The sequence below is a fragment of the Saimiri boliviensis genome, chromosome 1 (genome assembly GCF_048565385.1).
Source record: "Saimiri boliviensis isolate mSaiBol1 chromosome 1, mSaiBol1.pri, whole genome shotgun sequence".
NCBI classification, from domain to species: Eukaryota; Metazoa; Chordata; class Mammalia; order Primates; family Cebidae; genus Saimiri; species Saimiri boliviensis.
In genome coordinates this window covers 212673767-212688374 of record NC_133449.1, presented here as the reverse complement: position 1 = coordinate 212688374, position 14608 = coordinate 212673767, and the positions used below count along the sequence as shown (strand labels likewise).

Below are 14608 nucleotides of genomic sequence, written 5' to 3'. Positions count from 1 at the left end.
GCTGGGTGTGGCGCGGCAAGTGTTGTAACATGTTTCGGTTCCATTTCCTTGACACAGCCTGAGACCGTTGTAGGCTAACATCACTGAGGGTTACTTTGTATCTATCTTTTAAGACTACAGAGTGTTTTCACAGAGATTTAACAATCTCTTCCGTGTGGTTAGGGACCCGGCATTCTCCACTTACACACAGGCAGGGGGCAAGTTCTTTATTCCCATTCTGCAGCTTTGGAAAATGAGGCAGAGAGTTTAGACAGCCTCCCTAAGGGTCGGGACTTTGGGGCCTCTCTAGTTTTCTGGGAACCCACTTATGCATCAGAATGACAGAAATGCTTAATCAGCAGCTCCAGAAAGTTCCTGCTGTTTGAGATGTTTTCAGAGGAAAAACCTCTGCATTGCGGGGAAGCTCAACAAGGAGTGGCATCAGCTGTTCAAAAGGGGAAAGTAATCCGTACTAGAGCTTATATTAATATAGAGTGCCTCTTTCTGATGTTCTGCCTGTAGGCATGAATTCGACGTTTGCACACTGATTTTTCAGTATCTAAAAGGAATATTGAGTTGCTGGGAATTTGGTGGAGACGGTATGCTGCCTGTGTTCTAGGAGGCAATATGGGATTAAAATGAAGCAGGGAAATTTAGCAAAATCTTGCTGAACAAGGAAAGGCCACATCTGTAGACTGAGGGAGGAGTAAGCCACCTATAGCAATGAGACTGACTGGGGAACCTGTGTGTGTGCAGCAGGGACCCTTGGTGTCTGTTACGAACCGGCATGCTTTGTAGATTGTGAAACAGTGTTCATGAAGCAGCACATTCAAGCATAAATATTTGCTGTGGTTCAGTTGAGATACTTTGAAAGAAGAGTCTCAATGTTTGAGAATAGTTGATTATATAGAATTACTGGGGAGTTTTGGTTCATTGATTACTCTCTGGTAGAATTGATTGAGTATAACATCTCTCCTGCAATGAAAATGTCAAAGATAGTATGTCAAATAACAGTTTGAAATAATGAAGCCAAAAAGAAAAAGAAAGCATTTTCTTTTCATTTGAACAAACTTAAAATTGGCCAAGTATGTTTCTATTCACGGTTATAAGAACAGTTAACTTTAAGTGATCACTACTTCTTAGGTGGAAACATTTACTTTTTTTCAAAATGTGAACTATCTTAATTAGTCCTATTCAAATAAAAACTCTGTAGCCCATGCTTTTCTATGTTCGTATATATCTTTGTATCTGCTCTTTCATTATACTTTATAATTCTCTCAATTTTGAGATCATATGTATCTGGGGTATCTGTTTTAGCATTGGTGTGTCTGACCTCATAAGAAGAACATATTGCATAGTTTTTCTGATATATTGAATTAGCAATCTGCATGCTAGAAAGTTACAGGGGGTCTTCACAAACATTGTATTTTATTTTTTCTCTGTGGACACTCTTGACTTAAAAATGTCATTTTGCTATTTCTCAAAAGGCATACTCTTGGCATTTTGGGTGACAATTCCAAATTGGTTAGGGCTCTTTGCTCCCACTGAATGATGGAGCATGACCAAAAGCACTTTCTTGCATTTAAATGAACTTTAGTTGGGTACTACCTCCAAACTTTTTTTAATTGGATAAGAGATATTAAAAAGGACTAGGCATGGTGGCTTATGCCTGTAATCTCAGCACTTTAGAAGGCTGAGGAGGGAAAATCATTTGAGGCCAGGAGTTCAAGACCAGCCTAAGCAACACAGCAAGACCTGTCTCTACAAAAAATTTAAAAATTAGCCAGGCATGGTGATGCACACCTATGTGGCCCCAGCTACTTGGGAGGCTAAGGTGAGAGGATCAATTGAGCCTGGGAGGTTGAAATTTTAGTTAGCTGTGATTGTGGTGCTGCCTGCCAGCATGGGTGACAGAGTGATAAGACCCTGTATCAAAAAAAAAAAAAAAAAAAAGAATTAAGCCATACCATTTTGATGGAAAGCCATAAAAATACTCAGTCATTCTTATACCATAATTATATCATCAATAGTCATATATTCTTTAGATAAGCTCATAATCTGTCAGGGTTGTAACAAATATATGCTCTTGCTACCAAGATTCCTCCTTATTTGACTGGAACGTGAGTCTAAACCAACTCTGCATTTCAATCCAAAGAAAATGCCACAGTGTAAAATAATATTGCAGATTCTTTTCTTTGAGAAAGATCGATGTGTAACTTCTCAAAGCAGTGGTCAGGCTGGGCATGGTGGCTCACATCTGTAATCCCAGCACTTTGGGAGGCCGAGGCAGAGGAATCACCTGAGTTCAGGAGTTTGAAACCAGCCTGACCAATATGGTGAAACCCCCTCTCTACTAAAAATACAAAAGTTAGCTAGATGTGGTGGGGCACACCTGTAGTCCCAGCTACTTGGGAGGCTGAGACAGGAGAATTGCTTGAACCCAGGAGGTGGAGGTTGTTGTGAGCCGAGATTGCACCACGGCACCTCAGCTGGGTGGCAGAGTGATACTTCGTCTCAAACAGAACAAAACAAAACAAAAAGCAGTGGACAGCACAGAGTTACTCTGTCATCCTGAGGCCAAGCAAAGAAACTTCGGAGGCTGTTGGCATTCATAAAATAATAAAAATCACTGCTGTCTATAGATGTACCACATGCCAGGCACCAAACCAAGCACTTTATGCACATACCCTCATTTAATCCTCACTGCTATCTTATGAAATAGGCATCATTTTTTACATCCATTAAATGAATTTAAAAACCTCAAATTTTGAAGGATTAAGCAGCCTGCCTGGAGTTGTGCAACCAGAATTAGGCCTCAAGTCTGTGGGATTCCAGAGCCCATGCTATTAACCCCTGTTTCCCAATTGAACATCTATTCTTGGGCGCATTATTTAATGCCCTTCACTAAAGTATAGCATATAATATTAGAGTTGCAGAACTACAGGATTCTCAAGGCCTACAGTTTGCAAATAAAGAAAAGGAGTGCAAGAAAGATTAAGAGCTCCAAGTCACATGGTTAGTCAAGGGCAGTCTTCCTCATGGCTCCTGTAGAGCCTGTTAGCAGAAAGTGCTTGGTTCACAGGCTTATGTAAATCCTCACCTGTCAAACTTCTAGGGGAGGGACAAAAAGCAGAAAGTGTTCTGCATTTTCTGGACCTGACTTCCCTATTTTGCTTCATTGTGGGCAGTCAAAGATTAGGCATAGTTGGAATTATTTCATACATCAGGAAAAGCAACTAGAATCCCTAGAGACGTGAATACAACTTCAGGAAAAAACAAAAAAGTTTTTCTATTCTTCGATAACTGACCTAGGCTTTGTAGCTTGCTCTTCTCTTTACTTACAAAATTATTATCCCATCAAAAAGTGCTGGAAACCTAGAGTTTGAAAAGCAATGAAAATGAAGCAATTGCCTTGTAGAGCTGAAAGCTCAACTTCATGCCTTATGTGGATTTTTTTTTTCTTCCTTAAGTTCTTGGGATGGTCCAGTATCAGAGCTCATAATCAGATACTCAGAGAGTATGACCAGTTGTCCTTCTAGCTTGGATTTAGAGCACAGATCAGCTGTGACTATTGTTGCAGTTGCTAGGCAATGCTTGTATGTTTATTTTGAGGTCTGCCCCCATGTTGCATCAGAGGCCAAAGCTTCATGTGCTCTGCACTCCCCAGAACAAGTAAAACTCTTTATTTTTAACTAAACTGTTTCCTTGTAACATATTTTATGAATGTATGCCTACTCTGCCAAGCAATAGTTATCTTCAGTTTCTTCCTAATAGTCCAAATTCTCTAAATTTTTGCATTCGACTTCATCTAACCTGTTGCATTCTGGACTGATTGTCTCTGGTACTTTCCTCCCTCTAAGTCTTGCGCAAGCTGTTTTGCTCACCTGGAATGCCTGTCTGATCCAGCCTATGCGTTTTGTAAAATCAAAATATTTTGTTTTAATATTTGAAATGAGGGCAGTCAACTTGTTACAGCAAAAAGTTTATGGGCATTAATGTTATATCTATGTTCAGATTCAGACTCAGCGACTTCTTAACTGTGTAATCTTAGATAAGTTATTTAACTTCTCTAAGCCTCAGTTTTCTCATTGATAAAGTGCAGATAATAATGTTTACCTCTCAGGATTTTATGATGATGTATTAAAATCAGATACAGGGAGCACCTGTCACAGTTCCTGGTATATGGAATTCTGTAAGTCACCACCTCCCTGTAGCTGACACTACAATAAGCATCCAATAAATAGTCCCTGCCTTGTCTGTGAAGCCTTTCCTAACCATCTTCCAAACCGGCACCTCAGAAATAGTCTCCCTCTTCTGACAACCTGTGGCATTGTGTTGTACCTAAGATCTTACCACAATCAAACTTGTCAAACACTATGTTCTGAGGTGTAAGTTAGCACCATAACTAGATCTGTTAGCACAATGCCATATTCTCCCCAAACGAGATGGCTGAATTTCACTCATAGATGATCCATTGTTTATCTTTCATCAGAATCACACTTTCTGCTACCATAAACATTATACCTTGTTAGATGACTCTAGGAGGTCTCTTTAAAAGCACCATTATTATACTTAATAATTAAAGGGATTGCAAGAATGTATGTCATGCTGTGACAGCATGGCAAACAACAGACATCTGAATATTCATTTCCTGAAGTGAATAATCTATCATTACAGAAAGAAAAATGGAATCCTGTGTTCAATAGACCTATAAATGGTGTTTAAACAATGTCCATGTCTTCCTTACAAAAGCCCCTCATGAGTGGCCTTGTTTTGTTGCAGGTGTCTTACAGGAAGCAGCTCAGGGCTTTGTGTGTATGTGTGTTTTTTAAAAGTTGTACAACTCCTGGTTGATTACAATAATAATGTAAATGACCTAATCTAATGTTTAAATTGTGTTATTCTAATCGGTTTTCTGATCTGTGCTAGCAACAGAATTTCTGAAGATCTAATAGTAAAACTCAATGTTGGTTTTGTGCCATCAAATAATATTCTGTGTTTATTCATGCACAGATTCATACATTTATCTCAGATACTTGTTAAGCAACTACTGTGTTAAGACTCTGTGGATGGGATGGGTGGCAGCTCAAACAGGCTGGTGCCTGCCCTCATGGAGTTCACATTTGGCTGTTTTGTAAACATTGGGAGGAAAGAACTTTTTTTCATACATGATTGCCTTTATTTCAGTATTTGGGCTGTGTTATTAAATAAGAATCTGATCATGGTTTGGGACAAATTATTCATTTTTCTCTTGTACATTTAGCAGAGGTATTTTTAAAAGTTAAAATTATTGATTTCTCACATTTTTTAATTTAGAAAATTTTTTGTATTTGTTTTGTTGTTTGCCTAAATTGCTCTAAATTTGGTATGTGTCTAATTTGAGTCTCACAGTAACTCTATGGGGTTCATGGTATTCCCATGATAAGAAACTAGATTCTCAGTAGACTTAATTGACCTCTCATGAAGTCTGAGCCACTTAGCGTCCACCCAGGTGGAAACTTAAGTCTTTTGATCTATTAAGTATGTTCTTGATTTCTGCTTAAAAAAAAGTGAAGTATTAAAACTGTATTTTATTCTCTGTTTAAATGAGACAAATTGACATCTAGAAAGTGGAAACAAAAATGTGAATCAATTGTGATTTTTGAGCCCCCTCTGCTACTATATAGGCAATATGGAGAGTAGAAATGACCTCTGCCTCTTGATAAATCTATAGCTTCATTGATAAGACATTATGTACACTTAGAAAAGAGCTCAGTAACCTTCCCACACAGAATACGTGATTGAGTTTTAAAGTGAAGAGTACAAGCACAGGAGCTGAGACGATAATAAGAGCTAAAGCAGATGCAAACACTGTATCTTGACCTACATCTTCAAGGGTTGGGACGTGGAACTTGGGCAGGCAACAGGCTTTCTAGGCAGGGGGAATGGCAAGATTCAAGGCTCAGAAGTGGAGGGGAGTGTGATAGTGATGGTGATAGCAATAACTGTCATTTGCCCAGCACCTGCCCCTTGCCAAGCAGTTATTGGTTCACATACATCAACTTATCCTTAAAACAGTTATCAAAACAATCCAACAAGAATTGTTACTATTTCAATTTTACATTTGAGGAAACTGAGGCACGGAGAGGTTAAGCAACTTGCCCAAGGTTGCATGTGCACTAAACATCAGCTGGATCCTACCAGGGTCTTGAGACAAGAGTCCAACTGCACCCTCTTACTATGTGTTATGCTGGCTGATGCAGTGCTCCTGAGATCATAAGGACACCATCATGGCTGGAGGGGAGACTTGATGTGGGGCCATGATGAGAGAGGTCAAATAATGGAGAATCTAAAAATCAGGCAGAAGGCATTAGACTGTCTAGGACATATTGGTATTTTATCGGTGTGGAAACATGGTAGACGTTTCTTTTAGAAAGATTAGTCAACCAGAGACAGAAAGGATTGAGAGACAAATAAGGATTAGGATGGCAACTATTAGACAGAAACTATTAGAAGGAGCTTTCTATAATCCAGGTGTGGGTGATAGGTGATTAAACCTGGAGTAGGGTAGCAGTAGAAATGAAAAGGATGTAATGGTGATAAGGACTGGAACTGGCACTGAATCAACGGTGAGTCTATGCCAGGTGATTTTCCAAGAGCAGCTTCAGATCCAGGTGGTATTACCCCCATTTTACAGATGAGGAAATATGGAGGCTCCAAGAGGTTAGTTAATTTGGGCAATTAAGCATTGGAGCAGAGATTTGAGCCTGTATCTACTTTTCTTGGCTTCTTCTCTTTAAGTTAAAATAGTACAGACTGGTGATAAAGTAGAGTTGCTGATAAGGCTTGAAGAATTCCTCCCATAATAAGAGACACCTAAAGTTATGGGGAGAAATCAACGTTCAGAGGGAGCAATAATATCAGAGAAAAGGCAGAGCCCAAATATTAAAGAACACTGGAGGGAGGAAGGAGGGATAGGATTGAAGAACTAAATACCTATCAGGTACTATGCTTATCACCTCAGAGATGAAATAATCTGTACACCAAACCCCCACAACACACAATTTACCTATTTAAAAAAATGTACACATGTACCCCTGAACCTTAAAGTTAAAAAAAAAAATACAGGAAGAATGGAGCAAGTGGAAGAGGCCTCCAGAAGAAAACAAGTCAGAGGTATCAGAGGTATAGGGAGGGAAATCTAGGGCTCCTAAGGCCACAGCAGCTGACAAGGAGAGAACAGTCAGTGACTCCAAGTGAAACTGCTGTTGGATTGTCAAGTGGAGAAGGAGACTGCATGCACGCAGCCCGATGTTCTTAGCAACCCTCAACAAAGGCATGTTCCGGTATGTGAAGGGCAAGTGTTGCAGGTGGGAGGATATGGGAATGCTGCCAGTGATGGGGTGGAGAACGGAAGCAAAGTCTGGTGTGAGGAGAAAGAGATCTGACGCATCCGATGCCTCACTCTGCACAAGTTGAGCCAAGCCAGCTGGGTTCAAGGGAGATCACCGTGAGGCTGCATGGCTGGAAGGGAGGCAGAGAGGACTTCTGTAATCCAGTGGCAAGTGCCTGGCAAGAGGCCAGGAAGACGTGAAAGGACTCTAATGTGTGGTAGACAAACAAGTAAGGAGCTGAGGGATGATTGTTCCATCAGCTAGATGTAGTGGTACACATTCTGGGAGCCCCCCCATCCCCTTCTACAGGAGCCCTTACCCTCCCACCCTGGCTCACTTGCCAGGACCTGCTGGGGAGCTTACAACCCTCCCCATTCCCATCCAGTCTCACAAGACAGTTAAGCAAGCTTCCCACCTCAGCCTCCCAAGTGGCTGGGACTACAGGTCCATGCCACCACACTCAGCTAATTCTTAAATTTTTTGTAGAGACAAGGTCTCACTATATTGTCCAGACTGGTCTCCAACTTCTCAACTCAAGCAGTCCTCCTATCTCAACCACCCAAAGTGCTGGGATTGCAGGTGTGAGCCATTACACCCGTCTGTACATTGCTTTTTAAATAATAGTTGTTGAATAGGTGGGTGAGTGGAGAATGATTTATATTAAGGCATATTTCTCTGCTGCTTGTTACTCTGATTTGTGCCTTAATTCAAGTTTATAAATGATTATTAATATTCAGGATGTTAAGACAGTTACATGTGCCATTTGGGAGGGGAAGTATTTTGATAGCAGCACTTAAGTCGGATTTACAGTATTAATTCTTTAGAGGTATTTTGGTGTATATGAGCACTGATGGTTCAGCTTTAAAATTGGCAGCCTGTTGATGTTAGCAGGACCAGCCAAGTGGCAGGCACTGCAGTAGAGCAACACTGGGTCAGCAGTCAGATGGCCAAGCTCCCAGGCCTGGCATACACAGCTCAGAGGATCCTCGTGCAGAGAGTGCTCCTTTCCAGCCCAAGGGTTGCCTCCTTATCCTCCAGTTACGGCATAACTGGCCACATTCTGAGAACTGCTTGTCTCAACTATCCGCTGAACTAGCTATGGTTCCCTCATCTACATTCTTATGGAACCCTATGACTTTCCTTTGTAGCAAATAATTGTTGGAGTAATTATTTTACTAACGCCATCTTTGACTAAGCTATAGATTTCGTCAGGGCAGGGATGTGCCTATTGGTTTCACCACTGTGTCCCCAGCACAGTACCTGGCACAGACTGTATACTGGATAAATACTTGGGGAGTCAATTAACTCTGGTAAAATCTTGAACATGAGATTCCATTTTTCCCATCTGTTTAAAACCTGTGTATTAAAGCTCGTATTAAACCTTATCACTAAGGTGCTTTCTCTTTGAAGATCTATGGATTAACTCTTCACAATTTTTTATTATAAATGTTATGCACATCAATGACATGAAATTCAAACAATGCAAAAGAATATAAAATGAAAGTGTATTCAGTCTTTCACTAGAGGTTACAAATATTGAAAGTTGCTTGTCTTTACTGAGAGAATAAAAAGTGAACAAGCTGCAATAAGCCAGAGTCAAATGGGTTAATAATGGGGTGGGCATATTCACCATTTCTAACTCCCATGAAGCAGCTTTCATATTTCAGTTTTAAAATGGTTAGTGTCTTGGTGAGGGAAGAAAACTTTCATGCAGGAATCTGTGCTGCCAACAGGGTTCAAGTCCTTGAGTTGAATTCCCGCTATACCCTGCTCCATTGCTGATTTATAGCTATTCTATGTAGAGGTTTTACTGTTGGTGGGGGTCCTTTGAAAGTTTTTTCCTTTCTGGAATTTAAGGATCACTTCAAGGTATTTTTTAATAAAGTAAAAAGGCAGGCTAGACAATTCAAGGCTGTGTGATTTTTTAAGAATGATTTAATACATTTGGATGTGTGGAAAATAAGTTAATGTCTACCTAAAGATTTTCAGCTTCAGAAGCCCTTTCACATAGAGTGTGTAGTTTCTATGTTGGTGTCGCACGGTTGAGGGGAATCATTAAAGGAATGGAATGCAGCAAAGTAAATTTGTACAACTAATTCTACTTGTCGAAGGATAGAATTATATAAATATGGGGACATTAATCCCCATAACATGTTAAAATATTTTCAAGGAAAAAAGTAGATATTTATATATTTATCCATTAATTTGACAGAGGGAAAATCTATCTTGGTATATCTTCCAGTATTCAGTACCAAAAAGAATGTGAGAGAGGCCATTCTATGCCCTGCTACAGTGACTGGGGCTTGGTGTGTGTGTCTGTGTGTGTGTGTGTGTGTGTGTGTGTGTGTGTGTGTGTGTATTTTGGTGGAATAGGGCATCCAGTTGGTGCCTAAGGGTTCTCAGGAATAGTTATGTTTATATGATTATTTTTTAAACATAAGTATACTAACGCTTTGGATTTCTATATGTAAATTACGATAGTTTAACTACAAGCATCGATGTGTTCTACATTAACTGAGGTTTGTGGGGAAGTGATTTTGTTCATGGGCCATAGGCTATAGTGGGTTTCATACAATCACCTTGAGTGATAGTGTATTGGGGGGTGGGGAAAGGTAAAGGAGAAGCAGGGATGGGCTCATGCTGCCCTGTGACTCAGCCTTTGAAGTAGCTTTGGGCCAGGCATTAGAGACAGAGTGAGGTCCATCTTACAGGCTTCCCTGGGTATTGTTGGCAGGGTAGCAGCTGTTTACTCAGAGTCAGTTACTTAAGAAGGAAGCTCATGCCAGATGGAATCCCTGGGCTGTAAAACCTAATGGACTTAAATGTTAAGGAGCTTTAAATAAGTCTGGGTAGGAGTTTGCAAAGATGATAATTATCTGTTTAATATTAACCAGTGTAATACAAGTTAAGTACTAGAGTAGTACTCCAAACCATGCATGTATCCACAGGCACATCCCAATACTTAGATGACTGGATCACAGGGCTGACTCCAACACTGCAAGCATCCGAAGAAGGGTGTTTCTTGAATACTTCAGTTACTATTCATCGCCTCTTGCCTTCAAGAAGAGCCTACATGAGACTAGTAACACAGCAGAATTCCCTCTGCAACCTTGTCTCCACCTTCTCTTTCTTACATGTCACTGAAAGAATAGTTCTCATCCACCCAAGTCTATTTCTGGGAGTTTTCTCCTTGTTCCTTCTTTCTTATGTATTAGGAATAGCACACTGGCAATTTAATGAACATCTACAATTTGCCAGACACTTAGTGCACATTGTCTCAAATGCAACCCTGCAAATAGATGTTATTGGCCTTTATTTGTACAGGGACCTGGAAAACTAAGGCTCAGAGTCACAGCGCTTGCAATTAACACAGCTAGAGTTTGAACAAAATTTTGCTGAGTTGCAAAGTCCATGTTTTTTCTGAAAATAACAAACAGTAATTATAATAATATTTACTGAGCAACCATTATGTGCCAGGGAGTAATTCTTATACTAAACTTACAAGATAGTTGTTAACTAAGAAAGAAAAATCGAGGCTGGGAAACTGAACATAATAAAATTTAAGCATCTTACTTGAGATTGTTTAGTAAATAGCAGACCCAAAATTTGAACCTATTTGATCTGGTTACAAAGGCTTTCACTGCTGGGCACCACCTCCTACTAGATTTTTGTGCTCTAAACTGGGTAAAACCAAGTTAAAGGGCCAAGGGCAGTATGATTAAGAGGAGCTGAAGGACCACATAGATTGCAGATTAAAGATAATCAAACTTTCTATTTCTTTCTTTCCTTTCTAGGTGTCAGCTTCCTCTGGTGCAACCAGCAGGTCTTCCAGTATGAATCCCACAGAAACTAAGGTATGAAGAATGCCAATTGAGTGAATGCTGATTTAAGTTGATTGTGCTGCAAAGCAAAACAAATGTAGGTTAATTGTTGACAACGAGTTCTATGTGCTAGGAAGTTTTAATTATGGAAGTAAACATTTTCTTCCTAATTGATGGGGATCTTAGAAAACTCAGCTTTCCTTCCAATGCTTAGGTCAAACATCAGCTGCATGGTTTTAGAGTATCTAGAAAAGTGTAGTCAGCTAGAGTTGTTTTGTTTTGTTTTGAGACAAGGTCTTGCTCTGTCCCCCAGGCTGGAATGATTATGCTCACTGCAGCCTCAACCTCCTGGACTCAAGTGATCCTTCCATCTTGGCCTCTTAAGTACCTGGGAAATACAGAGGCACACCACCATGCCCAGCTAATTGTTTTTGTTGCTGTTGCTGTTGTTGTTGTTGTTTATTTGTAGAGACAGAGTCTCACTATGTTGTCAAAGTTGGTCTCAAATTCCTCGGCTGAAGCGATCCTTCCGCTTGGGCCACCCAAAGTGCTGGGACTGCAGGAATGAGCCACCATGCCCATGGCCAGTTTTGTTTTCGTTTCGATCCTAGATTTGATTGAGTTTTTTAATTGAAGTTGTTTCTCTTCATTTCTCAACATTGAAATGAGAACATAAATTATTAATTTCTCACTAAAATGGTCTTATTATTCTGGCCATTTAAAAATAAATATAAAAATGAAAGATTATACTAAATAAACATAAAAACATACTGGTTAGTTCAGATGCTTTCCTTAGTTTTATTTTCTGATATTTCAGTCTTGTGGGGTTACCATTTTATTGACAAACCTTTCTTGAGCTCTATTTGGGATTTATTCTTTTTTTTTTTTTTTTTTTTTGAGACGGAGTTTCGCTCTTGTTAACCAGGCTGGAGTGCAATGGCGCGATCTCGGCTCACCGCAACCTCTGCCTCCTGGGTTCAAGCAATTCTCCTGCCTCAGCCTCCCTAGTAGCTGGGACTATAGGCGTGTGCCACCATGCCCAGCTAATTTTTGTATTTTTAGTAGAGACGGGGTTTCACCATGTTGACCAGGATGGTCTCGATCTCTTGACCTCGTGATCCACCTGCCTCGGCCTCCCAAAGTGCTGGGATTACAGGCGTGAGCCACCGCGCCCGGCCGAGATTTATTCTTAAGATTATTTTTTTTAATTTCAGAATTAAAAATTTTCTCTAGTAGGATTGTTCACTTTGTTCTGAAGAGCTGGCTGAAGGTGACTTTTAAACCCTCTCCCTAAGTTACTGTATCTCAAGGTCTGTCTCTTGGGAGTATTTCAGGGGAGGGAATTAAAGAAGGAGGATTTTCAAAATTCTCTCAACTAATTTTTGTGTGCCAATTTTCTTTAATGCCTTTAAGAGCTACCCCAACTCCGTTATTATTACATTGCCCTTGTTTAAAATTACCAATCTACTTTTGTTTTCATATCACCTTGCTCTCCCTAGAGTTTCCTATCCCAGGTGGTGTGGCACTATAACTTAGTGCTATCAAAGGATCATATGGCCTCATCTTGAATCATCTTCAAAAAACATTACAAATATCTAGAAACACACTATCCACATCTAAGTTCTTATAAGTGTGATTTAGCATTCATTTAAAATTATAATCTAAAATTATTGCTTTTTAAATTTAGTATTTCAATTTACATTGACTTCTAAATTGCTTTCAAAATATATATTACATAATCTCTAATCTGTTAGCCCTCTCTACCTAATTATGTCAATCTTAATCTTAAAAAATTAATTTTTTCTTGAGGCAGGGTCTCACTCTGTCACCCAGGCTGGAGTGTAGTGGCATGATCATAGCTTGCTGCAACCTTGACCTCCTGGGTGCAAGTGATCCTCCTACCTCAGCCTCCTGAGTAGCTGGAATTACAGGGGCACACCACCATGCCTGGCTAGTAGTTTTATTTTTCTATAGAGACAGGGTCCTGCTTTGTTGCCCAGGCTGGTCTCAAACTCCTGGGCTCAAGCAGTCCTTCCATCTCAGCCTCCCAAAGTGCTGGCATTACAGGCATGAGCCACTGTGTCAAGCCTAAAATTTAAAATCTTAATTTAAAAAAATATACCAGAAGCATCTACAAAATAAAAATTCTTACTAAGGCCAGGTATAGGCTCACACCTATAATCCCAGCATTTTGTGAGATTAAGTCAGGAGGATCACTTGAACCCAGGAGTTTGAGACCATCCTGGACAACATAGCAAGATCCTGTGTCTACAAAAAATTATCCAGATGCAGTGGTGCACTTTTGTAGTCTCAGCTACTTGGGAGGCTGAGGCAGGAGGATGGCTTGAGCCCAGGAGATCAAAGCTGCAGTGAGCTGTGACTGCACCCCTGCACTCCAGCCTGGGTGACAGAGCAAGATCCTGTCTCAAAAATAAATAAACAAACAAGCAAACTCGTTGCATTTAGAGAGCATGAAAACCAATGAGAGATAGGAAAGAGAGTCAGAAACATAGGATTTCCTTTTTATTCTTTTGGTTCTTTTTCATCCTGTTGCCTGATTCTAATCCCCTGTGCCTCAGCTCAAGGGCCAATGTTTATTTCAAGTGTGCCCTGTTATCTAGAACAAATGTCAGCAAACTCTTCACCCTTCTCTAAGAATTAATCGTGAGAATTCTTGGCAGTCCTAAACTGGACAAAAGTAGGAGGGAGAAGAGAGGGAGTGACGAAAATAAGATGCACATAATGAAACATCCCCAGTGGCTGACTAGGGACCACTTTTGGCTTCAAGTCTCTTTCCCTGGAACTTGGTTCCGCATCAGCAGTGATATTGGGCAATCTCTTTTCGCTTTGGTTTCTGTATTAGTACAGTTTGGAAGAAGGTGATAATAGTACCTATCTCACAAGACTGTGTAAGAAAACATAACGTATATCAGACAATGCCTGTCCTATTGCAAGTGTCCGGAAGGAGTTGTCTGTTGGCCAGGGCTGGAGAGATAGTGCAGTGTGGTGACTAGAACACACAGCCTCAGGTCCACCGGGGATGTCTAACCTCAATTTCTCATCTCTGCAATGGGTATAATAATACTTGTCTCATAGGATTATTATGAAGTTAAAGTGAGTTGACACCGAGAGGTGATTGATACACATTAGTCATTATGGTCGTCATTATTATGTTCAGCAGAACCACCACAAAAATAACTTTAGCCATTACTGATTTAAATGTGCATTGCACTATAAGCTGCCTGTGTCTGTGAGCATATATTCTTAATTGTAGTGTACAATTCTTAATTGTTGTAATCCATGCAAAATCTTGATTGCCAAATTACAAATTGAAAGCTATTAATAGATTCTAACCACTCTACTGCCAGCTGGCTTATTTTCCTTGTTAATCATTTAATAAATTACATTTGCATAAACTGAAAGGGTAGTACCATA

The 14608-nt window shown here is 40.1% G+C and overlaps 1 protein-coding gene across 33 annotated transcripts in view; it reads left to right on the top strand.

The window, feature by feature from the left end:
- Positions 1 to 14608, top strand: part of CAST (calpastatin) — a 106502-nt gene that overhangs the window by 42903 nt on the left and 48991 nt on the right. For all 33 annotated transcript variants that reach the window (XM_074383209.1, XM_074383213.1, XM_074383202.1 and 30 more), the window contains one exon: positions 11147 to 11206. In XM_074383209.1, coding sequence (XP_074239310.1) covers positions 11147 to 11206 — 60 coding nt within the window. Of the gene's footprint in view, positions 1 to 11146; positions 11207 to 14608 lie in introns of those variants that run through there.